Source organism: Chironomus tepperi, unplaced genomic scaffold (assembly GCF_022539635.2).
Source record: "Chironomus tepperi strain 1889 unplaced genomic scaffold, CSIRO-AGI_Ctep_v1 contig_58, whole genome shotgun sequence".
NCBI classification, from domain to species: Eukaryota; Metazoa; Arthropoda; class Insecta; order Diptera; family Chironomidae; genus Chironomus; species Chironomus tepperi.
Genome location: NW_027226180.1, coordinates 1,197,494 through 1,223,914, shown reverse-complemented (window position 1 = coordinate 1,223,914; position 26,421 = coordinate 1,197,494). Strand labels below are relative to the sequence as shown.

Sequence of the window (26,421 nt, the reverse complement as noted above, 5' to 3'; positions counted from 1 at the left end):
AGTCTCAATTGACCTCAGAATTGAGGAGAAGAAGGTCTAAAGCTTCAATGCGTTACGTAACCCATGAACGACCCCCTTAACACATTCAATAAATGAAGAAAAAAATATAAAATTCAAACAGAAGTAAGAAAATTTGTTTTTTCTCATCTATTGTCATATGCCTGACTATTTAAGAAGAAGTGTTCATTGAAAAAAATCGCCAAATTATCAATTGCCATTGCTTCGGATAGGTGTTTGGATTATAAGACTATAAAATGGTTAGTAGAGAATGAATTAATTGTATTTTGAGTAGATTAAGTGACAATATTGAGGAATTAAAGTGAAAAAATGCCAAAAAATTGCAAAAATGACCAAAAATCAAGTGCTTAGTGCCAATTTACCCCAAAAAATTGACAAAATTCAATAATTTCAGAAATTATTCATATGTGTGGCCATCCTGGCTGTCGGAATTTTTGCGGATGTTCCTGATCTTCTCGAAACGGAAGAAGCTGAACAGCCACACAACAGAGACAAGCGATCACCATTTTTCTTAGGTGGTTCAGGTGGATCTGGTGGCTTCCAACTTCCATCATTTGGAAATCATCCATTCCTATCAGGATTACACGGTAAATCCGGTTCATCATCCGGTTCATCAGCATCAAGCAATGCTGGTTCCGTATCAAATCAATATCTTCCACCACCACCACCTCCTTCACCATGCGGCGGTGGATCAACAGCTGTAGGACTACCATGTGGATCACCATGTGGACAGCCATGTGGTCAGCCATTACCACCACCTCCACCTCCACCAATTCAACAATGTCCAATCTGTGCACCGTAAGTTGTGTTGTGTTAAAATTAGTGCTCAATATTGGATAATTAATCATCTCTTTATCTCCGACAGTCCACCACCTCCAGTACAGTGCCCACCACCACCAAGATGCCCACTTCCACCACCCTGCCCACCGTAAGTACTTCAATATTGATTCTATTGCTTGGATGCAATAATTGTACGCAATACTTGTATACAATATTTCCATACAATTTCTAAAATCCATGAAAAATACTCAAAAATCTACAATTCAATCCACAGACCACCACCACCAATTCAGTGCCCAAGCTGCCCATCATGTCCAGCACCACAACCTTACATTCCACCACCACCACCACCATGCGGTTGCTCAGGATCGGGATCAGCCTCAGCAGGATCTGGTTACAATTATCCACGACCAGCTTACTTCAAAAAGTAGAAAGTATTTAGCGACAAGTAACAGACACAAAAAATGACAAATTTTATGATTTTGTAAATTTTTTTTTAAAAAAGCATGTAAAACAGTCAATGAATTTAGGATGGATATAAATTATTATTTTATTAATTTAAAAAAATTGAAGAAAATTTGTTTGTTTTTGTGGGGGTTTTTGATGAGGAATTTGAAGGAATGAAGTGTTTGGGGGGAAGAAGGTGATACATAAGGGGTTAGGAAGGGACAATGAAGGGACTCTGGTGGTCATTCACCCCTCTGGCAAGTGGATGAGGTAGATGATTTTGAGATTTTGGGTATTTTTGTGTCTAAACATTCATAAAATTGAAGAATTGGGTCCAAGAAGGTTAGTCAACTCAACGAACACTTCCCTGTTACTTCCTTCTTCCAATCTACTGATACTTGCTTTCATAAAGACTCAGACTCTCATCAGACGAGTGTCTAAGCCTTGGGTATGATTTTAAAATTCATAACTTGATCACCAAATGTCTTGATTTACTTACTTGCCTGTCTGAGTCCGCCATGGGGTCATTGTCTCATTGAACAGAAGATCTACAACCCTTAATGCACAATTTGAATAGCACAAAACTGTTAATCGATTAAAAATCCAGTCCCAGACTGGTGTAACTCTGACTTAATGTCGGATTTAAGCTCAATTTGACCAAATCCGGCTTTGAAGCTATGTCAGAGTCATGTCGGCCTGGTGTTAGATTTTAGATCGATTATCCAGCTTGTGATATTAGAGAAATGTCCTAAATGCTGTCAAAATGCTTCAAAAAAAGATCAAAAACCTCAAAATCATTCACTTCATCTCCAACTGGCAATAAACTGTTCAAAAGACCCAAAACCCAAACATCATCATTTAATTGTTAATCACACAAATTCAATGTAGGAACTATTTAATATTTGTAAACGATTGGTAAAGCATGAAGATCATGAGCAATATGTCAGTAAGTTTATTTATATTTGACTATTACCTCACAGATCTATTTGCTTATGGATAACATTCAGTGTCAACATTTAATTATTACCTTCCATGGCTCGAGATTTGTAAGCTTATTTTTAAGCTATGGAATGTGAACTATTTGACAATTTTTATAGATGTTGTTGACTTATTCAAATCATTTGCTTTAATTGATTGCTTTAAAGTCGGCATAATTGAACAAATAATCTATTCTTGAGACTTATTTTAGTATAGGAATTGAATAGCTAAGATCCGTGTACATTCTTCCTGACTTTTAAAGAATATGGAATGTAAACATTTAACTGAATTTAAAAGCTCCGTAGCGGAGTCTTTTCCATTTGTGTCGAACGGATGATAAAATATTGCTAAATTACAGCATATACTCACTTCTATTTCAATAGTAGACAGCATGTCGCCAGCAAAAAAGAGTCACGTTTTTATTCATTTTGCTATTGTGCGTTTATTTCGAAATTGGTTTAATTCATATAAACATGATAATTTATCAATGAGAATATGTGAACTGATTCTCAAGTACATGTAAAAGCTGTTACAGTCATTGACTTGCTTATCTCATGATTACAGTCAGTATAAGTCGTTTCTGATACTACTGACTTACTTCATTGACCGTACAGATCATCGGCGATCCACATTCTCCCTCAGATGACGGCTTAAGCTGGCTAAATTGCTGGGTTCCGTCTGTCAATCATCAATACCAAATACAATACTTTCTCTATCGACAGTATCCTCCCAGGAGTTCTTTGTGTTAAATGACTTCAGACGAGTAAGGGTTTGGGGTCAATACCCTTCTGTTTTGGACAGAATTCTTCAACTTGCTTGGTGATTGTTGTCTTGAAAGACATTAGAAAAGTGAAGTTGATTTCGGAAATGGTCGGTTGTAAGCCTTACCATTCCTAGCCTCTCTTACTCTGATTGTAGGGTTTCCATCTTTCAAAGAAGGTTTGGCAAGCGGTAGTCAGCGATAGAGCCAGCTACAAGCGTCAACTGATGGAGGCCATGGATCACACTTGATCTGCACGGTCAGCAAAGTAAGTAAATAAGTATCCTGGCACTTAGCTCGATTCCCATCCGTGTATTTAGCTATATTAGAGAATACCCTCTATGGCATAAACTTGACACTTGATCATCAACGGAGTCACACTTCATCTTCCCCAAATTCCCCCCTATGAAGCCACAGAATATTATCTATTCACTTGTATGTCTAAATTAAACAATTTAAACTCAATGTACCTATAATACTAATGCTCATTACGACATCAAAATAGACTTTGAATCATACAACCAATGAAACTAATCAAATTAGACACATAAAAAGCGGCTCTCACAACTACATAATCATCTAACGAACGAGCATAGAATGGTGTTGTGTATGGAATATTTATTTACGATTTAAATCGCTGCCTGTGTGCTGTTTAATATTGAAAGTAAATAAATAAAAAAAAAACGAGATAAAGAGAAACTTTTTGATAAAGAAGCCAAATGAATTTTTTGGGGATTGTGCAGAAGTTAGGGAATGGTTTGGGGCAGTGGTGGGTGACTTATGTGCTGCGGGACAGCTTAGTGGTAAGGTTCGATGGAAGCAGGACACGACATATGTTTCATGGCATTTTTAACAATTTTTAGCAAAATATTAGAGTGCCGCAGCTTGCAGGTTGCCCACCACTGACTTAGTGTGAGGGGTAACTGGGTCTAGAGTCACAAATTAGCGTTCCCTAACTTCCAAACCGTCCCCAAACTCTTTTTTTTTTCTTTTTTTTCTCTTTTTTTTCTGTTTCTTTTATTCGATTTTTCATTTTAGTTGCACGTAAAAATCGAGAGTTTGAAGATCAGTTGAGTTGAAGGTCGGTCCATTCTTGTTGACAATGCGGCATGTTTTTGTGATTTGTCTACTAATTATATGCGGTAGATATAGTGTTGATACGGCTCGTATATTAGGTATTTTTATACATCCAGCCATTTCACATTATCGTGCTTTTAGACCGGTTTTACGTGCACTTGGTGAGAAAGGTCATGATGTTTATGTTGTTAGTCACTTTCCTGAGAAAGAAGCTGCAGCTAATTATCATGAATTTATATTGAAACAAGATGATATTTTGACTGGAACGGCTGCTGTTGAGGAAGTGAGAATTTTGATTTTTTTTTTATCATTTTTTATCAGTTTTTTGGGATTTAAAAGAGATTTGATAAAAGTTGATGGATTTTTTGGGGTCGTTGGCTTATTATGCAATTGTCTGATAGGGGAATTAGGTCAGGAGTGGGTCATGCCCCTAACCCCTCCCTCAAAAGATGAAATTATTCAATTTTCTCTGATTTTTTTGATTAAAATCCACAAAAAAATTCAATTTTAAGACCCCTTTAACCCCCACCTACCCCAACCCCACCCCCGCCAACTCCACTTCCAACCCTCCTCCCCTTTTTCCCTCCCAATATCTCAAAAATGACCTAACATCATATAATTCCAGGTCTACGCACCTCGAACATTCCGCATATTCTACGAAGAATTTCATGCCTTAATGGACGAAGGAATCGATGCATGTGAAGCGTTCTTCAACTCACCGTACATCCAACAGCTTCAGCAACTCAATGAACAGCATCAATTTGACATCCTCATTACTGAATACTTCAATACAGATTGCGTTCTTGGATTTGCCCACAAACTTGGAATATCAAAGTTTATAGGCATGAGTTCGTGTGCCTTAATGCCTTGGCACTACGATCGAGTTGGTTTGCCTGACACGCCAGCTTATATACCGAATGAATTTGTTGGATATTCTGATAAAATGGACTTGATGGAGAGAATGGTGAACTGGATTACGGTTCAAGGATGTAAGCTTGGATACAGGTAAGACTTGGTCATCAATTTTGGACATGCTGACCTAATTTGATCTAAAATTCCAGAATTTTCCAACAAAAAGACAACGAACGTGTCAAAAAATATCTCGGCGACGGCATTCCTGACCTTCAAGACCTCGCAAAACAGACCAAACTGCTTTTTGTCAATCAGCACTTTTCACTGTCCGGTGTTAAGCCATTCCCACCATCAGTCATTGAAATTGGCGGGATTCACATCAACAGCAAGCGCGAGAAGCTGCCTGACGACCTTCAAAATATTCTTGATAATGCACAGCATGGCGTAATTTATGTTTCATGGGGATCAATCATAACATCACGTGGCATGCCTGATAAGACAAAAATGGCAATTGTTAATGCATTTAAGCGAGTTCCGCAAACAATCTTATGGAAATGGGACGAAGATGAATACACAAAATCAGCTACAAATATTCACATTCGTTCCTGGTTTCCACAAATTGACATTCTATGTCATCCAAATGTTGTTGCCTTTATGTCACATGGCGGTATGATGGGAATATCTGAGGCTGTTTATTGTCAAAAACCAACAATTATTACGCCAATTTACGGTGATCAATATTTGAATGGTGCTGCTGTTGAGAATCGTGAAATGGGAATTGTATTGAATTATGATGAGTTGAATGAAGAGAATGTTTATAAGTCAATTCAGGAGATTTTGAAGCCGAGGTGAGTTGAGTGGTTTATTTTGGGATTGTTCATGGATTGGGAGGGTATGGGATGTGCTGGGGTGTATTCAGAGGGGGATTTTTGGAGCCAAATCCATTCATTTTTGGACAATATTCTTCAATTTGCTTGAAATTGCTCATAAAATTGTGGGGTACCCTTGGTTCCTTGGGGTTGGTCATTTTGGACCTTGGACCTTGTGTTCCATACGAAAGATGCTTGGGGTAACCCCTATATGGACAAAATTCTTCAATTTTTTGGAGCTTTTCGAGACCAAAATTCCTAAAACCTCATGAAACTTTAGGTCTGTCTGTCCTCTTCCTGTCTGTCCTCTCCCAGGAGGGACAACAATTACAAAACATGAACAATCTATCCTCAAATTTAACATTATTTTGATCCAAAAATTCTAAAACCTCCAACTCTTACTTGTAGCTACAAACAGCAATCCGAGAAGGTCGCACAATCTTACAACAATCGTCCGTTAAGTGCCATCGACACCGCTCTCTTTTGGACTGAGAATGTAATAGAGAATGATGGAAGTTTGTTAAAGTCACAAGCTGCTGAATTAAGCTGGTATTCTTACTACTGCATTGATGTCATTTTGGTACTGCTGTGCATCTTATTAGCAGTTATTCTGTTAGTGATTAGAATTATTAAATTGACAATTTTTAGCTTTAAATTAAGTAAGTCTAATAAGAATGTAAATTTAGTTAGGAAGAAGAAGAAGTAAAATTTGGAAACAAAAAGACACAAACTTTATTTCATATATTTACATTTACATCAATTCTAGTGGAAGACCCGTCAAAGCATTTTTGGAAACAATTTTTTGTTTCAATCTCGGAATTTATCGTCATTTATTTAATATCACTAAGTATTTATCTAGCATCTTGTGCTTATTGTATTTGGTGCCTATTCTAGTTGATAGGGGTTCGTAATACCCCAAACTGCTCCCTTCTTTCCTCCCACCCCTCCATCCATGCCTACCTGCCACTCCCTTCCATTCTTCATGCTGCACCCGTACCCATCGAAGCTACACTCCCTCCTACTATCTACCTGCATAAATTTGCCATTTCTTTTTCGGTTACCAATTGCATAATACCCTAACCCATTACATCCATTCCCCTTTCACTAGTCCCTCCTGCCCTCTATCCTCTGCTCCTTCTACCCCCCGCTCTTTTTCCTCTCTGCTCCTTCTACCCCCTGCTCCTTCTGCCCCATGCTCCTATTGTCCCATGCTTCTTTTGCCCCCCTGCTCATTTTGCTCCCTGCTCATTTTGCCCCTGCTCCTTTTACCCCATGCTACTTCTGCACCCTGCTTCTTCTACCCCATGCTTCCTCCCACAATCTTCATTTTTCTATGGTTTTTCAAGGCAAAACCCCCAAAATCCCGTCTAAATTTTGCACATGATTCAACTCTCCTTTCCCCCACCATTCCTACCCCCCATGCTAGCTGCCCATTCAATTCAACCCCCCTCCACTATTCCTCCCTTGCTACACCCATCCTACCCCTACCATCCCTCTGTCCCAATCATCATCCATCCTTAAATATTAATCTAAATTCATTTTTAATTCAAATTTCCATAACATAGATACTTAATATAAACATAATCATCAATTCCATGCTTAGATCCTTCACGTCCAAGTCCACTTTCCTTAATTCCACCAAATGCAGCTTCTGTTGTTGATATTAATCCTTCATTGATGCCAACCATGCCAACTTCAAGTTCCTTATTGACACGGAAGATTTGACTGATGTCCTGACTATAGAAATATCCAGCAAGTCCACGTTGTGTGCTGTTTGCGATCTTAAGTGCTTCATCTTCTGTTTTGAACTTGATGAGGGACACGACAGGTCCAAAAACTTCATCATTATATAGGTCCATGTTAGCCTTAATGTCTGTGACAACTGTTGGCTCAAAGAACAGCGGTCCAATGTCCGATAAGTGACGACCGCCATGAATGATCCTGGCGCCATTGCAGGTTGCATCTGACACCATAGCTTGAACTTTATGAAGCTGTGCCTCATTAATTAATGGACCAATTTTGACATCAGCATTTGATCCGTCGCCAATTTTCAATGCCTTAATCTGTTCCGTTAATTTCTCAGTAAATTCATCAAAGACTTCTTCCTGGATTAAAAATCGATTTGCTGACACGCAAGTCTGTCCGCAGTTCCTAAACTTTGATGTCATTGCACCTTGTACAGCATGATCAATATTTGCTGATTTAAAGACTATAAATGGAGCATTTCCACCAAGTTCTAGTCCAATTCTCTTAATTCCATCGGCACATTGTCTGTACAGCAGTTTACCAACTTGTGTAGATCCTGTAAATGAGATTCCAGCTACTTTTGGACTCTTACATAATAATTTACCAATTTCAGCAGCATGAATACGACTTGATGTGATGCAATTGATGACACCGCGTGGGAATCCGGCTTGTTCGGCTAGTTTGCATAGAGCTAGTGCTGTTAATGGTGTGTCTTCAGCTGGTTTGATGACGACTGTGCAACCTGAAAAATTGGAATGTTTTTCATTATTTTCTGTATGGGGTCCAAGCCCGGAAGCGGATTTTCTGGTCAATATCACTCTAAACATGCTCTTGACCGTCACCCTAGCATGCCCTTCTCTTGTGGACAAGCTCCTAGCCAAGGTTACTTTCCCACACCTCCCAAAACTTACCAGCAGCCAATGCAGCTCCAGCCTTCCTAGTGATCATCGCATGTGGAAAGTTCCATGGCGTGATTAATCCAGCAACACCAATTGGATGTCTTGTCATCATTATTTGACGACTAGCCACTGGTGATGGAACAATTTCGCCATAAACTCGACGTGCTTCTTCAGCAAACCATTCAATGAAGCTGTTTCCGTAGCCAACTTCACCGAGAGATTCACCAATTGGCTTTCCTGACTCGGCAGTCATTATTTCGGCTATTTCTTGTTTGTGCTGTTCGAGGAGGTTGAACCATTTCTGGAAAATGAAGGGTTTTTGGGTTTAGTGAGGTGTTGGTATAAAGCGTGGTATGTTGCAGATGAAGGAAGGTGGGGCTCCCATCCTCGGATATGTCCACATCCCTCGGATATGTCCACATCCCTCGGATATGTCCACATCCCTCGGATATGTCCACATCCCTCGGATATGTCCACATCCCTCGGATATGTCCACATCCCTCGGATATGTCCACATCCCTCGGATATGTCCACATCCCTCGGATATGTCCACATCCCTCGGATATGTCCACATCCCTTGGATATGTCTACATCCCTTGGATATGTCCACATCTCTCGAATATGTCTACATCCCTCAAAATAGTCAAAATTACCTTCAATAAAGTTGACCTATCCTTTGCAGTTGTATTGTGCCATTCCTTACTATAAAATGCATCATTTGCAGCATCAATTGCCCGCTGACAATCGTCCTTATTCATATCAGGAACTTGAGCAATAACTTTTAAATTTGCTGGATTTATGACATCAAATCTCTTGTCATCACATGATTTCGTCCACTGACCGTCGATTAATCCAAGATTTTGGACCAATGATGACAACATCCTGGATATTTGGATGTTATTTCTTGGATTAAATTTAATTAATCCGATCTTTACGGATTTTCGCGTTAAATTGAACATTTTTTGACTTGACACTTGAAAAATTATCAAAATTCAATTAAATTGATGATTACTGCGATTAAATTTAGGTATTTAAAGCATTGGAAGTACTTGAAATGTTTGAAATTATATCACAATAATTTATTTGCGGTCAAATCAATTGAAAATAATTTTTTTTTTGTTTTTCTATAGATTAGTTGGGCTGTGCTTTAAGGCTGAGCGTTGATGAACGTTTTGAATTTTTTGTGGACGTTATGGAAATGTGGGAATTACTAGAAGATGAATTGTCGTTTCTAAGGATGTCAAGTTGCTGTTAATGGCTAGCTATAGCCATGGATAGTCTGGATCTTGACCCATGGCGCAGTTGCACTGTTAGTACGGCAACTTAGCGATGTCCTTACAAACACCTTATACTGTTCGGGTTAACAATTAGTTCCTTAATCAGTCAAACTCAAACAATAGAACAATCACCTATAAGATTACTAATTCCCTTCTTCCACAAATCTTTGTCAATTACTTAGTTCAGAAATCATAATAATTAAATTAATTAAAAATATGATAAATCAATTACGGATATCAGATAAAGGCACTGAATGAACAAGCATGAAGCAACTTTCACAAAAGTGATAAGAAAGATATAAAAAGGAAATTTATTCTATGCCTGATTATCAGTTACAGTTCAAGTCACAAGTCAGTCATAAGTCAGATAATGAACTTTAAACTTTTATTGACATTTTGCCTCACAATAGCCGTAAGTTTGGCATTTGAGAAGCTTCCACCAGAGGATGAAGACAAAATTGTCAAAAATTACTTCCAAAATTTTCCAAAAGTCCGTGCTGGTCGTGCTGCAAGCCTCAAAAATGCCAAAGACAACATTTTAAAGCATTTTTATGAAGCACAAAATCACAACGAAAAGTTCAGGAATGGCGATGAAAGTTACGAAATGGAACTTAATGAACTGTCTGCATTTAGTGATGAAGCCTTGGCTGAGACACGACTTGGATTTGTGGACCAACCAGGCAGTGACTCACCACAAGCCAATTCAACAATAATTTCACAAATTTTCCGTACAAAACGATCAAATATACCAGAATATTGGAACTGGGCTGAACACGGAGTCGTCCAACCTGTTCAAGATCAAGGAAGTTGTGGAAGTTGCTATGCATTTGCAGCTATTGGAGTTATTGAGTCATCAATGTGTCGATATCATAATATTTGTGTTAAGTTGTCGGAACAGGAGGCTATGGAGTGTACAAATGGATGTAGAGGAGGTAAATTTAAGGGAATTTTGGGTTTGTGGACCATGAAGGTTCATCCAGTGGTGCGCAACCTTTTATTTTTTGGGGCACATCTTGGTAGAAAGCTTGGATTGAAATGCCACAAATTGCGTGCGGTTCATAGAATTTTCAAGAATATTTGAAGGCTCACGAGTGTGCCGCGGCACACAGGTTGCCCACCGTTCGTGAAAATCCTCTTACAGGGGTGCATACCCTCACTATACCCCTCCATCCCTCCCATCTTTTTGTAGGAATTTCTTTAATTTTATTCAGTTTTTTGGGACAAAATCAACTCTAACCTTTGAACTATTGCATATCCCCAAAGGTAGGGACCTTAAGGGTAACTCTCTAGAGAACACCTCTCCCTCCCCACCCTCCCCATTTCCTCAATTTCCCCCCATATCAATTAATCATTTTCCTCAACTTCCAGGTTGGGACACATCAGTTTATGACTATACAAAGTCACATGGTGGATGTACAGCATCATTAAATTACGGATATTTAGGATACGTCCAAAATCAATGCAACACACATACCAGATCTCGTATCCCGTACTCATCAACATATGAATATAAAATTTTACCAAAAAATGCTGAAGAAATTCGTCAATTTTTATTCAGCTATGGACCATTGTTTGTGGCATTTGATGTCTATAATAATCTGTTCTCATATTCATCTGGAATTTTGTCAACGACACCTGGTACAAGGGCTGGTGGACATGCTGGTAGTAATTGGAATTTTTCGAGGTTATTTGATAGTAAAATTGTGATTTTTGTTTCAGTTTTGCTTGTTGGATATGGAACTAGTAATGGAACTCCTTATTGGATTTTGAAGAATTCGTGGGGTAAGTTGGACATTTTTGTAGAATATTGTGGGTCACTGGTTGGTCTCCACTGGCCACAGAATTGAATTTCACTTAATAATTTAACAATTTTTCTTTAATTTCATCAATTTTCAACTAATTTAGGGCCACGTTGGGGAGAGAAAGGTTCGTATTAAGGATATGGAACTGGTCAAACACATTTGATCATCTCCAATGGAACAGGTCTTTAAACCTGACATTTGGCAGCTAGACACAAGGTCGACTAATAGTCTTTTCTATGTCTTGCGACATGCTATTTCGTAAAAGCATGAAATGGAACATTTCCTTAAGCACCATATTTTCATACGCCTTAGGCGACTGCCTATGTTACACAGACAGTCCCATTTGGACATTTGACAATACTTGAACTTGCTAAATTGTTTAATCAGTTCCGCATATAAGGTTTGTGGACTTTAATTTTCAAAATTAATCATTTATTTATTTACTTGTAGGATATTTTCGAGTGATTCGAGGTGTTAACTTTGCTAGAATTGAGAGCTGGAAAGTGTCATTTGCATGGACTAAATGAGACATTTCAACATAAATAAAAAAATTTATGATATTTGAAATTGAATAAAATTGTGTAAAAATACTCAATACCTTAAAAATAAACAATTTTGTGTAAAAAGGAAAGAGTTTGAAACCCCAGGACCCCTACTCCTTCCTATATACATCCCTCTCCATAACCAGCATTTTTACGTGCCTAAATTAAATAACAACCACTTGAGAAAATGATAATTTTAACCCCAACGGAAGTATTTCACTTAATATAACCATATCGCGTCATTTTTTTTTACCTACTCATACCTTAACAGATAAGAAATCGTGAATTATATATATAAAGAACTTCAAATTCCTTTGAATCATTCAGTCCAAAATAATACTTTATCGAGAAATGAAGCGTGCTTACTTTTTGTGCCTTTTAATTTTGGCATTATGTGCTGAAAATTATTTCATAATTGGATATAGTTTGGGAGATCAATTTTCTGGCAGTGCTGATCAGTTTGCTGTCAATACGACTACAACTAGGTATAGCAATTACACGACGACAACTACTAGGTATGCTAATAATACGACGACGACGACTAGGTATGTGCCTACAACAACGACTACCAGGTATGTGCCGACTACCACGACTACTCGGTATGTACCGACCACAACGACTACCAGGTACATCCCTACAACTACGACAACAAGATATGTATCAAATACCACAACAACAAGACCTGTTGTCACTACAACAACAACAAGGCCAACAGTTCCAGTAACAACGACAACAACAAGGCCAACCATCCCTACACCAACAACTACAACAACTAGGCCAACCATCCCTCCTCCAACTACAACAACATCACTTCCTACATCTACTCCAGCATCAATTCACTGCAACTACTTCAGCTTATCAACAACGTATGGATGTGATCTTCAAATTGTCAATCCAAATGGACAGGAATTCTTAACAATCACAGGAGCACATCTGCCACTAAAATTCGACCTTGATGTGCTTGATGTGTCTGCAAAGTTCCAAAATACCAAAAATATTCCGTCCATAATTTGCAGGAAGTTCGTGAATTTGAAAAGACTTGAAATAATTTGGAGTGAAGCTTCAGTTATGACGACAGACAGCTTTAGGAACTGCCGGAACTTGGAAGTTTTGGACCTAAGTGGAAATATTTTTAGGGAAATTCCAGCTGATGTATTTGAGTTCAGTCAGAACATTCGAGTGATGAGCTTCGAACGGAATCGACTTGAAATTATTGCAAATAATTCATTTTATGGACTGTCGGAACTAAATCTTGGATATAATGAGCTCCGTATAGTCGACAGGCAATGGTTCTACAGGAACAGCCAATTATTGACCAAACTGTCAGTTCCTGGAAATAGAATATCGTCAGTTGTACGTGCTGGATCTGGATTCTTTAGCAATTTAGTGTCATTGGATATGAGCATGAATCCAATCAGGAACATTCAAGTCGGTGACTTTGGACTGATGTCCAATCTCGATTCTTTAAAGCTTGACAGTTGCGAATTATCACAACTACAACTTGACAGCTTAAATGGACTATTCAGCTTGCGGTCACTAAGCATCAACTGCAATTTCATTCGTGACTTTCCAGTCGACATGTTCGCAAATCAACCAAATCTGTCCGAAGTGTCGGCAGCCGACAACAGAATCACATCCATCGACTCCAGGTCATTTGGATCGACAATGTCAAGATTGAGATCACTTTATGTCCAAAATAATCAATTAGACTCAATTGATCCTGAATTTTTTAACAATACTGGACTTCTGACTACTTTGTTTCTTAATGGCAACATGTGCAGCAATAGAAATTACTTTATTGATGGATCAAATCGTGAGAATGTTAGAAGGGAGATTGATGCATGCTTGAGGAACTTTAGGTATGTCAGGTGCCAATATTCAGGATCTCCGGACTTTATGTGTAGGATGAGTGTTAGGAATTTGGTCGGATTGGATGATATTCAGGTTGTTGAAGGTGAGTTTAGTGCTGTGTTAGACATACTGTGTGCTGTGGGACTCTAGAGTGTCGTGGCACATGACTGTGGCGTGTCACATGACTGTGGCGTGACACACGATTTCACAGTGCCACACCAGTGCTCCTTAGCACACATATTGTCCACAACTGTTCGAAATCCTCAAAATTACCCTATAATTCCCCATTTCAGGTCAACATCCATTTGGTTCCAACAACAACAACATCAGAACAGTCAACATAATCAGTGGAACATCAACAATAGTTCCGTCAGTCATCTGCAGACAATTTACAAATCTTCAGGAAATAACAGCGTCAGGAAATGGAATAATAAGCTTGACTGCATCATCGTTCCAAAATTGTCGCAACTTACGAGTTCTGCAATTAATTTCACAGGAAATTTCAGTCATTCCTGAGTCTGTTTTTGGTAGTTTAGTGAATCTACAGACTTTGTCGTTGACGATGAACAAGATTCAGTCAATTAGTGCACGGTCGTTGACTGGACTTGGTTCCAGCATGCAAAATTTGTACCTAAATTCAAATTTGATTAATAGAATTGAGAATGGAGCATTTAATAGCTTAACAAACATAGCCAGGATCCAACTAAACTCAAATATGCTGTCGGCTGTTAATTCCTTATACTTTGGTGCCGCAATGAGAAATTTAGTGGAATTTTCAGCAAATAACAATCAAATTAATGGAACTGATCCAATTTGGTTCAATAATTCAACACTTTTGGACACGTTAAACTTGACAGGGAATCTTTGTGTCAATGGAAGCTTTAGTAATGTTAGGAATAATAGGAATTATGTATCTAGTCAGTTGCAGAACTGTTTTAATAGGTTTAGGCCTTAAGTTAATTTAGGAATTTAGAATTATCATTAGTTTTAAGGTATGGTTAATGCCTGAATAGGGCAAATTGGGTAATTGACCAAAAATAAGGCTCTAGGCAGGCATGAGTGTGACTTGATGTCGGATTGGGCTTAAATTCTGGAGAATATATCAAAGTCAGACATTGAGTCGGATTTAGAACGAATCCGAGACCAAGTCACACTCATGCCTGCCTAGAGCCTTATTTTTGGTCGATTAGGGTGCCGCGGCACACAGGTTGTCCACCACTGACTTAAAATGTCGATAAATATTATTTAAAAAGCAATAAAAATAAAAAATTCATTAATTTTCTCTAAAAATTGCCTTTAAAATTCACATACAAAATCTGAACCAACTTTAACGGCTTTTTCAAATTCAAACATCTACTACCAAAGGGAACGTAACTACAGTTTCCAACTTTTTCATCAAAATATAAACAACAAAACACACAACAAACTAAAATTATTAGTTTTTAGTTGACATTCTGCTTATAACCATACAATAATGACTGCAAATAACAAGAACGACATCCTTGCCGTTCTGCAAATATTGAAGAAATACAATTTAAAGGTAAGTCCACTCAAAATCCTCAATTTTTCATTATTTACAACATAAATTTTTTTAGGACACCGAAAATCTCTTAAAACAAGAAGCAAATCTCACAGATATTCCTGAAAACTTCACTCATGATGCATCTGACAGCGTTTTACAAGCTTATCAAAGTGAAGGTGATCCAGATTCTTATGACTCATGTTATACTGAGTTGAGGAAGTTTGTTGACTCTTCACTGGATATTTATAAAGTAAGTTGAGTATGGATTTGTGTTGGGAATTGAGGAATTGGTCCCTACTTCATAACATGCTCCTCCCAACCATCCCTTCTACAATTTCCTCTACATACTCTCTTCTAATAGCCAACATCTCATCATTTTCATCATTTCAGTACGAACTAAGCATGATCCTCTATCCAGTCTTCGTTCACATGTACATCGAACTCGTCTACAATGGTCACGAAGAGCAGGCAAAGGAATTAATGGAAAAGTTTGGACCAGAACAAGAATATTATTATCAAGAAGACATCAAAAGACTCTCAATGATAACAAAACGTGATCAAATGAGTGGAAATGACTTGACAGATACATTTAAGTCAAATGAATTTATTATTCGGATATCCCGTGACACATTGTCGCTCCTTAAGCGACATCTTCAAGAGAAGAAAGCCAGTGTTGTTATGAACATCATTAATGAGCATTTATATTTTGATTTATATGAAGGAATGGCAAGGAATAAGAAGCAATGTGACGCAACAGCTGGTGCACTGCTTGGTGAAGCTAGACGACAAGACAATAAAGTCAAAGTTTACTATGGATTACTTAAGGAACCTGATTATCAGCAAATGACAACACAGGCACCACCGCCAGAAGAGGAAGACGAAAATGACGTCGATGCTGACAAGCCAAAGAAGAAGAAGCAGAAGAAGGATCCACTGTTTGGCAAGAAGACCAAATCAGATCCAAATGCTCCAGCATCAGACCGGGTATACCTTCCACAACTTCGTGACAATGATAAGAATGAGAAGATCAAGGCACTACGTGAGGCACAGAAGCGTGTCAATCTTGGACCAGACAGCTTACCGTCTGTATGCTATTACACACTGCTCAATTCCTTATATACAGTCACATGTGCTGAAATAGCTGAGGATTCATCACTAATTGCAATTGGATTCTCGGACGCAACAATCAAAGTTTGGGCAATGACACCGGCAAAGTTAAGGGAACTAAAATCAGCTGAGCATTTAAAGGATATCGACCGGGATGTTGATGATGTGCTGGTGAGAATGATGGATGACAGGAAGGCAGACACATCGAAGTTATTTGCTGGACATACAGGTCCTGTCTACAGCTGCTCATTTACATTTGATCGATCACTTCTGTTGTCTTGTTCTGAGGACTGTACGATCAGGTTGTGGTCATTGCAGACATGGACATGTCTTGTGGTTTATAAAGGACATCTGAATCCAGTATGGGATGTGAAATTCTCACCGCACGGTTACTATTTTGTCAGTGCATCGCATGACAAGACAGCACGTGTTTGGGCTACAGACAATCCACAGCCATTGAGGATATTTGCTGGACATTTATCAGACATTGATGTATGTCAGTTCCATCCGAATTCAAATTATGTTGCGACAGGTTCGAGTGATAGGACAGTCAGACTTTGGGATGTCTTGTCAGGCAATCATGTACGTCTTATGACTGGACATAAGGCACCAATTTATTCCTTAGTCTTCTCTAATTGTGGACGATATCTAGCCAGTGGATCCAGCGATAAAGTTGTTAATGTTTGGGACTTGGCCCATGGACACTTAGTAGCAAGTCTAGAAGGTCACACGTCAACAATTCACTCGTTGTGCTTCAGTCGTGATGGAACTGTGCTGGCATCTGGTGCACTTGACTGCAATTTAAAGCTATGGGATTTCTCAAAATTATGTGAAGATCTTAGCGGCGAGAATGTCAATGTGTCGCATAATCCAAATGTCAGGAGTGGAGATAACTACTTGTTAAGGACATTCCCAACAAAACAGTCACCGTTCATAACTCTGCATTTTACAAGGAGGAATCTGCTGTATGGTGTCGGTATGTTTGAGAGTGCATAAAATGTTGGAACTAATTAAGTGCATAACTGGAATTAACTGTAAAAATTTGAATTTTATTGAATAAAAAATAATGAAATTATTTTAAGAAAATTGATGATTTATTGCATGGGGATGGTTAGGGGTTGCCTGCCAAACACCCCTTAACCCCCCTCCCCCCTAGGATCTCCCCATAGTCCCCATAGGTGCATCCCTTACATGACCCCTTGTTCAATACTCAATCCCTAATCCAAATTCACATCCTGCCTAGCATTACAACCTTTATAAGCATAAGCATCACCCTCATATCCCTCCTTACAGCTACAAATTGTAGCATGATTAACTATCTTACAGTCAGCACTTCTACATTCAGTTTCACAAATATTTGTGCATTTAAATGAAAAACAAACTTTATCAGCTGGACAGTCAGCATGAACACGACATTGTGGTGTACAATTTGGTGGTGTTCCTGAAAATTCAGGTAGACATGCACAGACTGGACCATCTGTGGCTTCATATTGTGAACTGAAGAATCCACATGGTGATAGTCCGTAGTTCCTTTCGTCTGGTTCTGTTGTTCCATCTTTTCGGATGCATTCATTGAATGGATCTCCTGTTTTGGGGGAATTTTGAGGATTATTTATGGTAAATTAAAGGATTTAAATGTGTACCTAAGTAGTCTGCTCCACATTTGCAGATTGGGTGGTGATTGATGACAAAACATTCAGCTTTATATCCACAAACGTCTAGGGAACATGGATTTTGGCATTTTTTGTTGATGCAACCTTCGGATATTGGACATTCGGAGCTTTGGTAGCATTCTGGAATGGTAGAAATTATTTAATGGTATTATGGGTTTATGCAGAGGGAGGAGGAGTGGAGAGGTGTGGTTGTACGACTCAAATAATGAACCATGATTCCATAGTTCAGAATTCGTTGGCATGAGGGAGGAATTGGGTCCAAAAAGTCAATTTTAAATGTTCCTGGACGGCTCAGATGGTCGCGTTTGTGTATGTCTAACTGAATTTTCAGGAACACCGCCATATTGTGGTCCACAGTACCTAGTTCATGATAACTGTGCCGCCAAACATACAAGTGAATGGCTCCTAATATAGAAGTTAACAATTCATGCAATTCAGGAAGCTTACCTTGAATATTAGTTGACATTGCTGATGAATTACTTATGACTGTGACTTCTTCTTCATTTGTAACTGTTTTGCATTCAATTGACTGAATCAGCAGAACTAGAATTAATTATATTTACAAATTATGCTGCTTTTAGAGCATTTTAATTGTTTATTGAGTAAAACTACATCAAACTCACCAGATATGATGAAAATACTCCCAATATTCATTGCCTTTCTTTAAATTCACTTCCTTTAAGCTCGAAGTCTAAATATAAACTGGATATTTTACACAAAACCAAGCTTCAAATATTCACAAATACAATTAAAAACAAAAATTCTTCTTATTTCTGTAAATCAACTAATAAACTTGTTTTTAATTCCATAATTTAGACTGCAGATCATTTAAGGTATGATCGTTTATATATTTTGGTTCATTCACTTATGACCTTCGTAATTTAGAGAAGAAGGAATAGCTGGCTGTGATTTTTATGATGGAACTGTTTGAATTGAGAATGGGTAAATTAACATAATGTGCAGGGACTGGGTTGTTAATCTACTCGGGATGTCCTACTACACTCTATCCTGATTAGTTGGACTTTCTTAGGTTAATCCTTCTACCCCAGCTCTAAGATAGGATTGGGTTAGATAACCTAGGGCAACTATTTAGGATAGAGAAAGGTTGGACAGGGGCGTAGCCAGGGGAGGGGATAATGGGTCATTAAGCAGTAAATAACAAAATACAGTCAGTTTCTAGAGGGCGGAAAGAGTGGGGGAGATAGAGTAGGTTGGGTATCTGAAAATTACAAAAATCAAAAATTCACAGTTTTTCGTATTAATCTATTCTATTTATTAAGCATTTACTTAACCAAACGACTTAATTTCATCTCTCGGCCAATGTTTTTTCTGACCAGACCTTAAGTCTTTAATTATAAACTTCATGTCATATTACTAACCATCTCTCATTCTTGAATTTAATTTAAAACCGACTAGGTTGACATTAGGACATTTCATTGCTGTTCCACCTTATCTCATTCATGTACAATTTCATCATCGTCTGGAATTGCATCTCCAAAGTCTTCATGACCCTCAAATTCACCTCCAAAGTCTAAATCACCCTCAGATTCATTTCCAAAGTAATCAACATCCACAATTTCACTTCCAATGTCTTTATCATCTTCAACTGGTTCTCCAAAGTCTACTTCACCCTCAGATTCAACTCCTAAGTCATAAGCATGTTGAGTTTCACTTCTAAAGTCTTCAGCATCTTCAACATCCTCAACTTCAGCAATAACTTCATCAATAAGTCTATCAATTTCATCATCAGCACTTTCATCATCCTCACTTGATTGTGATACTTCATCTTCTGATAAGTCAAGCTCACTTTCGGTGTCTTCAAGCTCACTGTCAGTCAAGGATATATCCAAATCAATATTGTTCATTTGCTGCTTTAGTTCCGCATTTTCTTGATTTAATTTTTGCAAATAATCAAATAAAATTGTTGTGTTTTCTTCAAACTTTTCGTTTGAAGCTGTCAAGTCACTTTCAAGACGTCGATTTTCACTTTCTAGTTCCTCAATTGAAGCCGATAATTCCTCATATGCTCGCTTATCATTTTCGATAGTTTTTTTGAAATTTTTGCAATCTCTACAAGAATAATCTGTGCTTTCACATGTCATTATAACACCTTTTAGTGCTGCTTCAATGGATTCTAGGGCACTCTTGATTTGGTAGTCGCGCTGCTTAACTGCTGTTTCTAATGTTACGTACTCTTCATTTGTTGATTCCTTTAGATCGTTGATTCTTACAATTTCAGCCGATAGTTCCTCAACTTTCATGGTCAGCAGTTCATTGTCTTCCTTAAGTTGTGCCTCGTTCCTTACCGACATTTCCAGTTCCGATGACTTTTCATTCAAATTATTCTCCAAACTCGTGATTGTTGCTGCCGATTCCTTTCGGCATCTTTGCAGTTCCTGAATAGTTTTCTTCAAGTCAGCCGTCAACATTTCAATCTGATTCTGTGCCAATGTCCTTTGATGGATGAATCTCTTTTCCTTAAATTCAGCTTCTGTCATACGATACTGAATCGCTTCGAATTGACGGACAGCTTCGCATTTGGCATTGATGGATTCTTGAAGTTGTTGACTTAACTGCTTGGAATCAAGTTCGAGTCTTTCAATTTCCATTGTGCGTAGGTCGAGGATATTATAGAGATTGTCACGTTCTTGAATGCATTGAGCTAGTTCGGAACTTACTTGGTTTAGTTGGGATTCAAAGACGGTGTAGATTTCATAATAGTTGAATAGTGATTCTTGAGGCTGGTTGATAGTTGCTGGTGTTTGATTGATGACTGCTGGTGGTGGATTGTTGACTGTTGGTATTTGATTGATGGTTGCTGGTGGTTGATCGTTGACTTCCGATAATGTGATGTTGTCAAAGACTGGAACTGGTTCGAATACTGCATTTGGTGCCATTATTTCAATTTTGATTGTTAAATTTTGATGATTTTCTGAATTTTTAGTTTAATTTTTGATTTTTGAAAGATTTTTTAGAGTTTGAATAAATCTTTTTGATGATTTGTTGTATGCTTCACGCTTGATCTGTATGAATGATGACTTGATTGCACTAAATTGACATTTTATACACCAAAAAGTAAGCAAAATTCTCGAATAAGTTTCTGAAAGTATGACAATCTCAGAATAAGTTTAGGTTTCTGGTAGATTATACCTGCTTAATGTTTTATTCAAAATATTGACACAGTACATTGAATGAGCCAGCGAAAAAGCAGCAAAGGTCAAGTTGTTAGAGCGTCGGACTACCATTTTAATGACCCGAATTCGATCCCAAGGAGAGTCTAGTCGGATTCTGGTGCTCTTTCTAGTCACACCAACTCGGTTTCGATGCCGGAATGGTTTAGTCCTTCGGTACATAATTATTGCAAAACCAATTAGCGATCATGGGTTCGAGACTCGGCATGGGAATATTTTCACTTTTTCGAATCATATGTAATGGAAACGTGGCTCACAGTCTCCCTTGGAAGGCTACAGACAGAAATGCCATCAAAAAAGTGATTCAGATCCCACTATAAACTGTAGGTCTAGATTTGAGCGAATCCTCACTCGTCCAGATGCGCAGCAATGGACCTTAAGGCCTGAACAGCTATTGTTTATTTTATTTTACATTGCATTGGTGTAGCCTGGACCATGCAACTGTGCAGAGTTGGAAGAAAGCAAAACGTTGATCTGTAAGGTCAACGAAGTTATTAAGTACGAAACAGCAACCAGGAGCTTCAAAAGCTACTTGATACAGAACAGTGATGAAAGAATGTGCTTCAACTTGGAGCCTAGGTTACTACAAAAGGCCTTCCATTTGACTGTATTGTTGGTCACATCAGCTAACATACAGACAGACAATTTCTACAAATTAGAATTAACAGAATCAACAACATAGTCAGATGGAAAGCCTTCTGTCGTAAATTAAGTTCCACGTTGGATTATTGTTACAGTAAGTATGAAAGTAAGCATTCCACTTCAAAATATCCTTTTATTGGTAGTCTATTATCTATTGGTAGATTGCAGGTCTAGTTGGGGGAGTTGGGAAGGCTGTCGATCAGACTTGGTGGTTTTGAAACAATGGCTTCAAACGTCAAGTGTGTCATCTTCTCACGGAACTTCCTGTTTTCAATAAGAACATTGATGTGCGACCGAAGCTATGACGGGATAAGCACTTTATTGATGCACAGAGATTATAGACATGATTATGTGTGAAAATAAGTTAGAAATGACAAAAGACAGCCAGATTTTAGAGAGCAAAGTGGAGATGGGGGAGGTTTGGTAACTGAAAATTACAAAAATCAAAAATTCGTAGTTTTTTTCTTATTAATCTAGTATATTTATTAGCATCCTTTAGTCATTAACTACAATTATTTTCAATCAGTTGCCTCAACAATTGGAATATTTCCATTAGCGATTAATGAGTCAATAAGATCTACAATTTCTTGTACAAACCCATCATCTTCAACTGGTTCTCCAAAGTCTATTTCACCCTCAGATTCATCTCCTAAGTCATAAGGATCTTGAATTTCACTTCCAATGTCTTCAGCATCTTCAACATCCTCAACTTCAGCAATAACTTCATCAATAAGTCTTTCCATTTCATCTTCAGCACTTTCGTCATCCTCAACTACTGAATTACGACTTTCACATATCATTCTGATGCCTTCTAATGCTTCTTCAATGGTTACAATGTCGCTCTTCATTTGGATGTCGCGCTGCTCATACGCATTTCCCAATTTTACGCACTTATCATCTGTTGATTCCTTGATTATTTCAATTTCATCTGATAGTTCCTCAATTTCAATTATCAGCAGTTCATTTTCTTCCTTAAATGCATTCAAGTCAGCCGTTAACATTTCAATTTGTTCCTGTGCCAATGTCCTTTCATGTTTGAATCTCTTTTCCTTAAATTCAGCTTCTGTCACACGATACTGAATCGCTTCTAATTGACGAACAGCTTCACATTTGGCATTGATGGATTCTTGAAGTTGCTGACTTAATTGCTTTGAATTAATTTCAAGTCTTTCAATTTCCATGGTGCGCAGGTCGAGGATCTTGGAGAGATTATCACGTTCTTGGATGGATTGGGCTAGTTCGGAACTTACTTGGTTTAGTTGGGATTGAAGGTAGGTGTAGAGTTCAAAGTAGTTGATTGATGTTTCGAAAACTGTATTTGGTGCCATTATTTCAAGTTTGATTGTAAATTCTTGATGAATATTTTCAAATTATTGATGATTTTTGGATAGATTATTTTGAGTTTTAATAAATCTTAGCTACGATTTGTTGTATGCTTTACACTTGATCTGTATGAATGATGACTTGCTTGCACAAACTTGACATTTTATACACCAAAAAGTAAACAAGTTTCTAAAAGTTTGACAATCTCAAAATTAGTTTGTTTCAGGTACTTGAAACCTGATTATTCCGGAGGGGAGATGGGGTAGGTTGGGTATCTGAAAATTAGAAAATCAAAAAAATCATAGTTTTTCTTATTAATCAAGTATCTTTATTAGCACTTTTAATCCTTAATTACAATTATTTTCAAAAATTTCCTCAAAATGTTCCTCAACTTGGCTATTTTCTTCATAATTTTCGACATGATCGTCAATTTCTTCAATATTACTATCTACACTTAAAGTTAATGTGTCATAAATATCCTGAATGTCTTCAGACTGATTCTCAGCTTCATTTTGTTGCTCAATTTCATCTCCAAAGTCTCCATCATCTTCAATTTGATCTTCTAAGTCATCAGCATCTTCAATTTCATCTTCTAAGTCATCAGCATCATCAAGTTCACTTCCAGTGTCTTCAGCATCCTCAGTTTCATCTCCAGAGTCTTCAATGTCCTCAATTTCATCTCCAGAGTCTTCAACATCCTCAGTTTCACTTCCAATGTCCTCATCATCTTCAGTTTCATCTTCTAAGTCTTCAGTATCCTCAGTTTCATCTTCAGAATCTTCAACATCCTCAATATCACTTCCAGTGTCTTCAGCATCTTCTGTTTCCTCAATTTCATCAATTTTGAATCTTTTGTCAGCAATAACTTCATCAATAAGTCTTCCAATTGCATCTTCATGACTTTGATCATCCTCACGTTGTCGCTTCTGTCCTGCTAATTGAGGTTCTTCAACTTCTGTGAAATCAAGCGCATTTCCGAGTTCGGCAATCTCACTTGGAGTCAAGGATATATCCAAACTAGCTGACGATCCAGCACATGAGAGGTAATCTTGTACTGAGTCATTGTCTCTTTGGTTTGCAGCTGTCAATTCATCCTGAAGACGTTGATTTTCAGTTTCTAGTTCCTCAATTCTCGCACTTGCCTGTGCCTTAAAGTCCTCAAATTTATGCTCATTTTCTGAATTTTCAGACATCATTTTGGCATTTTCTAGTCCTGCCTCGATGGATTCAAGCCTGTTCATCATTTGGGTTTGGATGTGCAGCTGTGCATTGTACATTTCATTCTCAGCTTTAAGTTGAGCTTGCATTACTTCCAAATTTTTATTCTCATTTGTCAAATGTAAGGTCAAAAGTTCAGATACGCTTAATTTTGATGCACAGTCGTCAAGCTGGTCACGGACATGGGACAGAGAAGTTTCAAGTTTAGCGATTTTTATAGCTGAATTTAAGTTCTTGTCCTCTAAACTTTGAAGCTTCTTGTTAGTCATGTCGAAGTTCTTCTGTTGGATCTTCAGTTGGGATTCTTTATGCTCAATTTCAGCATGTAGTTTGAAGTTTGTAGCTAATGTGGTGGACAATTGGGATTTAAGTTGGTCGACTTGGTTACTGAGCTGCTCAATGACTGAATCTCCTTTAGATTCATCAACTTTGTGGATCATAGCTGCTAGTTCTCTTATTAAGTCGACTAATTCGACGTTGTTGTCTGCTTCTTCATTATTACTCAATGTCTCACCCTCAATCACATCCATAGCTTGACATCCTTGATACTTAGCACTCAATGTCTCATAAGCACCACGAAGACTCCTCAATTCAGCCTTAATTCTATGAATTTCTGGTGCATTTTCTTCAATTTCATGCACAACAGCTGTGAATGTTTCCTTAAGCTTCTCATGCTCTAAATTGAGGACATCAAGTTCTTCAGTGGCATTGACATACATGGAATAGAATTCAGTGATTGAATGACCAGATTTGGATAGCTTCAAGTGCTTTACTGCCGATGGACACAATTTTTCGACAGCAATTTCCAAATTTTCTAATTTTGCAGCTTGAAGGAGCTGATTGGCATTAAGGAGCTCATGCTTGAGATCATCAATGAGTTTTGTCTGTTCCTCAATTTCAATTTGATGTTGGATGTTGTGCTGCTTAAATGCTGTTTCTAATATTCCGTACTCATAAGTTGCTTCCTTTAAGGATGCCTTTAATTCAGACACGATGTCAGTTACATCTCTTTGGACATTCAGCTCATCGACGGATTTCTCTTTAAATAGCTCAACAAGACGAGACTTTGAGGTTAGTTCCTGTTGGTATTTCTTCATTGTCATTGAGAATTCTTCGTTGATCTTAAGGATTTCAGCCTTTAGTTCCTCAACTTTCATGGTCAGCAGTTGATTTGCTTCCTTAAGTTGTGCCTCATTCCTTATCGACACTTCAAGTTCCGATGACTTTTCATTCAATTTTCCTTCCAAATTCATAATTCTTGTTGTCGATTCCTTTCGGAAACTTTGCAGTTCCTCAATATTTTTCTTCAAATCAGCCGTCAACATTTCAATTTGTTGTTGTGCCAATGTTCTTTCATGCTTGAATCTCTTTTCCTTAAATTCAGCTTCAGTCACACGATACTGAATCGCTTCTAATTGACGAACAGCTTCACATTTGGCATTGATGGATTCTTGAAGTTGTTGACTTAATTGCTTTGAATCAAGTTCAAGTCTTTCAATTTCCATTGTGCGTCGGTCGAGGATTTTTGAGAGATTGTCACGTTCTTGGATGGTTTGGGCTAGTTCGGTACTTACTTGGTTTAGTTGGGATTGTTGGACGGTGTAGAGTTCAAAGTAGTTGATTGGAGTTTGTTGAGGTTGATTGATGGCTGCTTGTGGTGGATTGTTGACTGCTGGTGTTTGATTGATGGTTGCTGGTGGTTGATCGTTGACTTCTGTTAATGTGTTGTCGCCAATGACTGGAAATGATTCGAATACTGCATTTGGTGCCATTATTTCAAGTTTGATTGTTAATTCTTGATGAAAATTTTCAAATTTTTGATAATTTCTTTGATTATTTGTTAGTTT

General features: G+C 37.9%; 8 protein-coding genes across 9 annotated transcripts; 5 read left to right on the top strand and 3 right to left on the bottom strand.

Annotated features, from left to right (window-relative positions):
- Positions 1 to 7: 7 nt before the first annotated feature.
- LOC139100176 (uncharacterized) lies at positions 8 to 1,375 on the top strand. The gene is made up of 4 exons (XM_070652782.1): positions 8 to 257; positions 413 to 816; positions 884 to 946; positions 1,073 to 1,375. The coding sequence occupies exons 1-4, from the start codon at positions 255 to 257 to the stop codon at positions 1,227 to 1,229; spliced, it is 627 nt and encodes a 208-aa protein (XP_070508883.1). The 5' UTR covers positions 8 to 254; the 3' UTR covers positions 1,230 to 1,375.
- A 2,632-nt stretch (positions 1,376 to 4,007) lies between these two features.
- On the top strand, positions 4,008 to 6,511 carry LOC139100091 (UDP-glycosyltransferase UGT5-like). Of its 2 annotated transcripts, XM_070652686.1 has the most exons (5): positions 4,022 to 4,125; positions 4,202 to 4,343; positions 4,686 to 5,065; positions 5,122 to 5,760; positions 6,190 to 6,511. In XM_070652686.1, the coding sequence occupies exons 1-5, from the start codon at positions 4,121 to 4,123 to the stop codon at positions 6,485 to 6,487; spliced, it is 1,464 nt and encodes a 487-aa protein (XP_070508787.1). In that variant the 5' UTR covers positions 4,022 to 4,120; the 3' UTR covers positions 6,488 to 6,511. The 2 variants fall into 2 exon arrangements, with proteins under 2 accessions (XP_070508786.1, XP_070508787.1); XM_070652685.1 differs by having other exon boundaries at positions 4,008 to 4,343.
- Ssadh (succinic semialdehyde dehydrogenase) lies at positions 6,490 to 9,527 on the bottom strand. The gene is made up of 3 exons (XM_070652687.1): positions 9,080 to 9,527; positions 8,439 to 8,727; positions 6,490 to 8,269 (listed from the first exon to the last, which is right to left on the bottom strand). The coding sequence occupies exons 1-3, from the start codon at positions 9,383 to 9,385 to the stop codon at positions 7,323 to 7,325; spliced, it is 1,542 nt and encodes a 513-aa protein (XP_070508788.1). The 5' UTR covers positions 9,386 to 9,527; the 3' UTR covers positions 6,490 to 7,322.
- Positions 9,528 to 10,073: 546 nt separating this feature from the next.
- LOC139100393 (uncharacterized) lies at positions 10,074 to 12,032 on the top strand. Its single transcript, XM_070653009.1, has 5 exons — positions 10,074 to 10,635; positions 11,072 to 11,365; positions 11,423 to 11,485; positions 11,609 to 11,629; positions 11,956 to 12,032. The coding sequence occupies exons 1-5, from the start codon at positions 10,074 to 10,076 to the stop codon at positions 12,030 to 12,032; spliced, it is 1,017 nt and encodes a 338-aa protein (XP_070509110.1).
- A 352-nt stretch (positions 12,033 to 12,384) lies between these two features.
- LOC139100313 (insulin-like growth factor-binding protein complex acid labile subunit) lies at positions 12,385 to 15,188 on the top strand. The gene is made up of 2 exons (XM_070652939.1): positions 12,385 to 14,001; positions 14,192 to 15,188. The coding sequence occupies exons 1-2, from the start codon at positions 12,399 to 12,401 to the stop codon at positions 14,851 to 14,853; spliced, it is 2,265 nt and encodes a 754-aa protein (XP_070509040.1). The 5' UTR covers positions 12,385 to 12,398; the 3' UTR covers positions 14,854 to 15,188.
- A 110-nt stretch (positions 15,189 to 15,298) lies between these two features.
- Positions 15,299 to 17,613, top strand: Taf5 (TATA-box binding protein associated factor 5). The gene is made up of 3 exons (XM_070652703.1): positions 15,299 to 15,438; positions 15,494 to 15,670; positions 15,811 to 17,613. The coding sequence occupies exons 1-3, from the start codon at positions 15,373 to 15,375 to the stop codon at positions 17,521 to 17,523; spliced, it is 1,956 nt and encodes a 651-aa protein (XP_070508804.1). The 5' UTR covers positions 15,299 to 15,372; the 3' UTR covers positions 17,524 to 17,613.
- A 72-nt stretch (positions 17,614 to 17,685) lies between these two features.
- LOC139100220 (fibropellin-3-like) lies at positions 17,686 to 18,913 on the bottom strand. Its single transcript, XM_070652828.1, has 4 exons — positions 18,824 to 18,913; positions 18,648 to 18,743; positions 18,171 to 18,320; positions 17,686 to 18,112 (listed from the first exon to the last, which is right to left on the bottom strand). Exons 1-4 carry the CDS (start codon positions 18,852 to 18,854, stop codon positions 17,745 to 17,747), a joined length of 645 nt encoding a protein of 214 aa, XP_070508929.1. The 5' UTR covers positions 18,855 to 18,913; the 3' UTR covers positions 17,686 to 17,744.
- A 741-nt stretch (positions 18,914 to 19,654) lies between these two features.
- LOC139100392 (nucleoprotein TPR-like) lies at positions 19,655 to 26,346 on the bottom strand. The gene is made up of 4 exons (XM_070653008.1): positions 23,712 to 26,346; positions 22,631 to 23,345; positions 21,804 to 21,832; positions 19,655 to 21,081 (listed from the first exon to the last, which is right to left on the bottom strand). The coding sequence occupies exons 1-4, from the start codon at positions 26,344 to 26,346 to the stop codon at positions 19,655 to 19,657; spliced, it is 4,806 nt and encodes a 1,601-aa protein (XP_070509109.1).
- Positions 26,347 to 26,421: the final 75 nt, after the last annotated feature.

What these genes read in the sequence shown, in the direction of transcription:
- LOC139100091 (XM_070652685.1), top strand. Translation starts at nt 4,086, where the DNA reads ATGCGGCATGTTTTTGTGATTTGTCTACTAATTATATGCGGTAGATAT. An exon ending in GAACGGCTGCTGTTGAGGAA is followed by an intron (nt 4,344 to 4,685) that starts GTGAGAATTTTG and finishes ATATAATTCCAG; the next exon opens with GTCTACGCACCTCGAACATT. An exon ending in GGATGTAAGCTTGGATACAG is followed by an intron (nt 5,066 to 5,121) that starts GTAAGACTTGGT and finishes CTAAAATTCCAG; the next exon opens with AATTTTCCAACAAAAAGACA.
- LOC139100392 (XM_070653008.1), bottom strand. Translation starts at nt 26,346, where the DNA reads ATGGCACCAAATGCAGTATTCGAATCATTTCCAGTCATTGGCGACAAC. An exon ending in GGAAATTTTTGAAAATAATT is followed by an intron (nt 23,346 to 23,711) that starts GTAATTAAGGAT and finishes CACCAAATACAG; the next exon opens with TTTTCGAAACATCAATCAAC. An exon ending in GAACCAGTTGAAGATGATGG is followed by an intron (nt 21,833 to 22,630) that starts GTTTGTACAAGA and finishes AACTCTGCACAG; the next exon opens with TTGCATGGTCCAGGCTACAC.
- LOC139100313 (XM_070652939.1), top strand. Translation starts at nt 12,399, where the DNA reads ATGAAGCGTGCTTACTTTTTGTGCCTTTTAATTTTGGCATTATGTGCT. An exon ending in TGATATTCAGGTTGTTGAAG is followed by an intron (nt 14,002 to 14,191) that starts GTGAGTTTAGTG and finishes TCCCCATTTCAG; the next exon opens with GTCAACATCCATTTGGTTCC.
- Ssadh (XM_070652687.1), bottom strand. Translation starts at nt 9,385, where the DNA reads ATGTTCAATTTAACGCGAAAATCCGTAAAGATCGGATTAATTAAATTT. An exon ending in ATAGGTCAACTTTATTGAAG is followed by an intron (nt 8,728 to 9,079) that starts GTAATTTTGACT and finishes TTCATTTTCCAG; the next exon opens with AAATGGTTCAACCTCCTCGA. An exon ending in TGGAGCTGCATTGGCTGCTG is followed by an intron (nt 8,270 to 8,438) that starts GTAAGTTTTGGG and finishes CCAATTTTTCAG; the next exon opens with GTTGCACAGTCGTCATCAAA.
- LOC139100220 (XM_070652828.1), bottom strand. Translation starts at nt 18,854, where the DNA reads ATGAATATTGGGAGTATTTTCATCATATCTG. An exon ending in GAGTATTTTCATCATATCTG is followed by an intron (nt 18,744 to 18,823) that starts GTGAGTTTGATG and finishes AATTAATTCTAG; the next exon opens with TTCTGCTGATTCAGTCAATT. An exon ending in ATGTGGAGCAGACTACTTAG is followed by an intron (nt 18,113 to 18,170) that starts GTACACATTTAA and finishes CCCCCAAAACAG; the next exon opens with GAGATCCATTCAATGAATGC.
- LOC139100176 (XM_070652782.1), top strand. An exon ending in CAATGTCCAATCTGTGCACC is followed by an intron (nt 817 to 883) that starts GTAAGTTGTGTT and finishes TATCTCCGACAG; the next exon opens with TCCACCACCTCCAGTACAGT. An exon ending in CTTCCACCACCCTGCCCACC is followed by an intron (nt 947 to 1,072) that starts GTAAGTACTTCA and finishes TTCAATCCACAG; the next exon opens with ACCACCACCACCAATTCAGT.
- LOC139100393 (XM_070653009.1), top strand. Translation starts at nt 10,074, where the DNA reads ATGAACTTTAAACTTTTATTGACATTTTGCCTCACAATAGCCGTAAGT. An exon ending in TACAAATGGATGTAGAGGAG is followed by an intron (nt 10,636 to 11,071) that starts GTAAATTTAAGG and finishes CTCAACTTCCAG; the next exon opens with GTTGGGACACATCAGTTTAT. An exon ending in GATTTTGAAGAATTCGTGGG is followed by an intron (nt 11,486 to 11,608) that starts GTAAGTTGGACA and finishes CAACTAATTTAG; the next exon opens with GGCCACGTTGGGGAGAGAAA.
- Taf5 (XM_070652703.1), top strand. Translation starts at nt 15,373, where the DNA reads ATGACTGCAAATAACAAGAACGACATCCTTGCCGTTCTGCAAATATTG. An exon ending in TGAAGAAATACAATTTAAAG is followed by an intron (nt 15,439 to 15,493) that starts GTAAGTCCACTC and finishes AAATTTTTTTAG; the next exon opens with GACACCGAAAATCTCTTAAA. An exon ending in CTTCACTGGATATTTATAAA is followed by an intron (nt 15,671 to 15,810) that starts GTAAGTTGAGTA and finishes TCATCATTTCAG; the next exon opens with TACGAACTAAGCATGATCCT.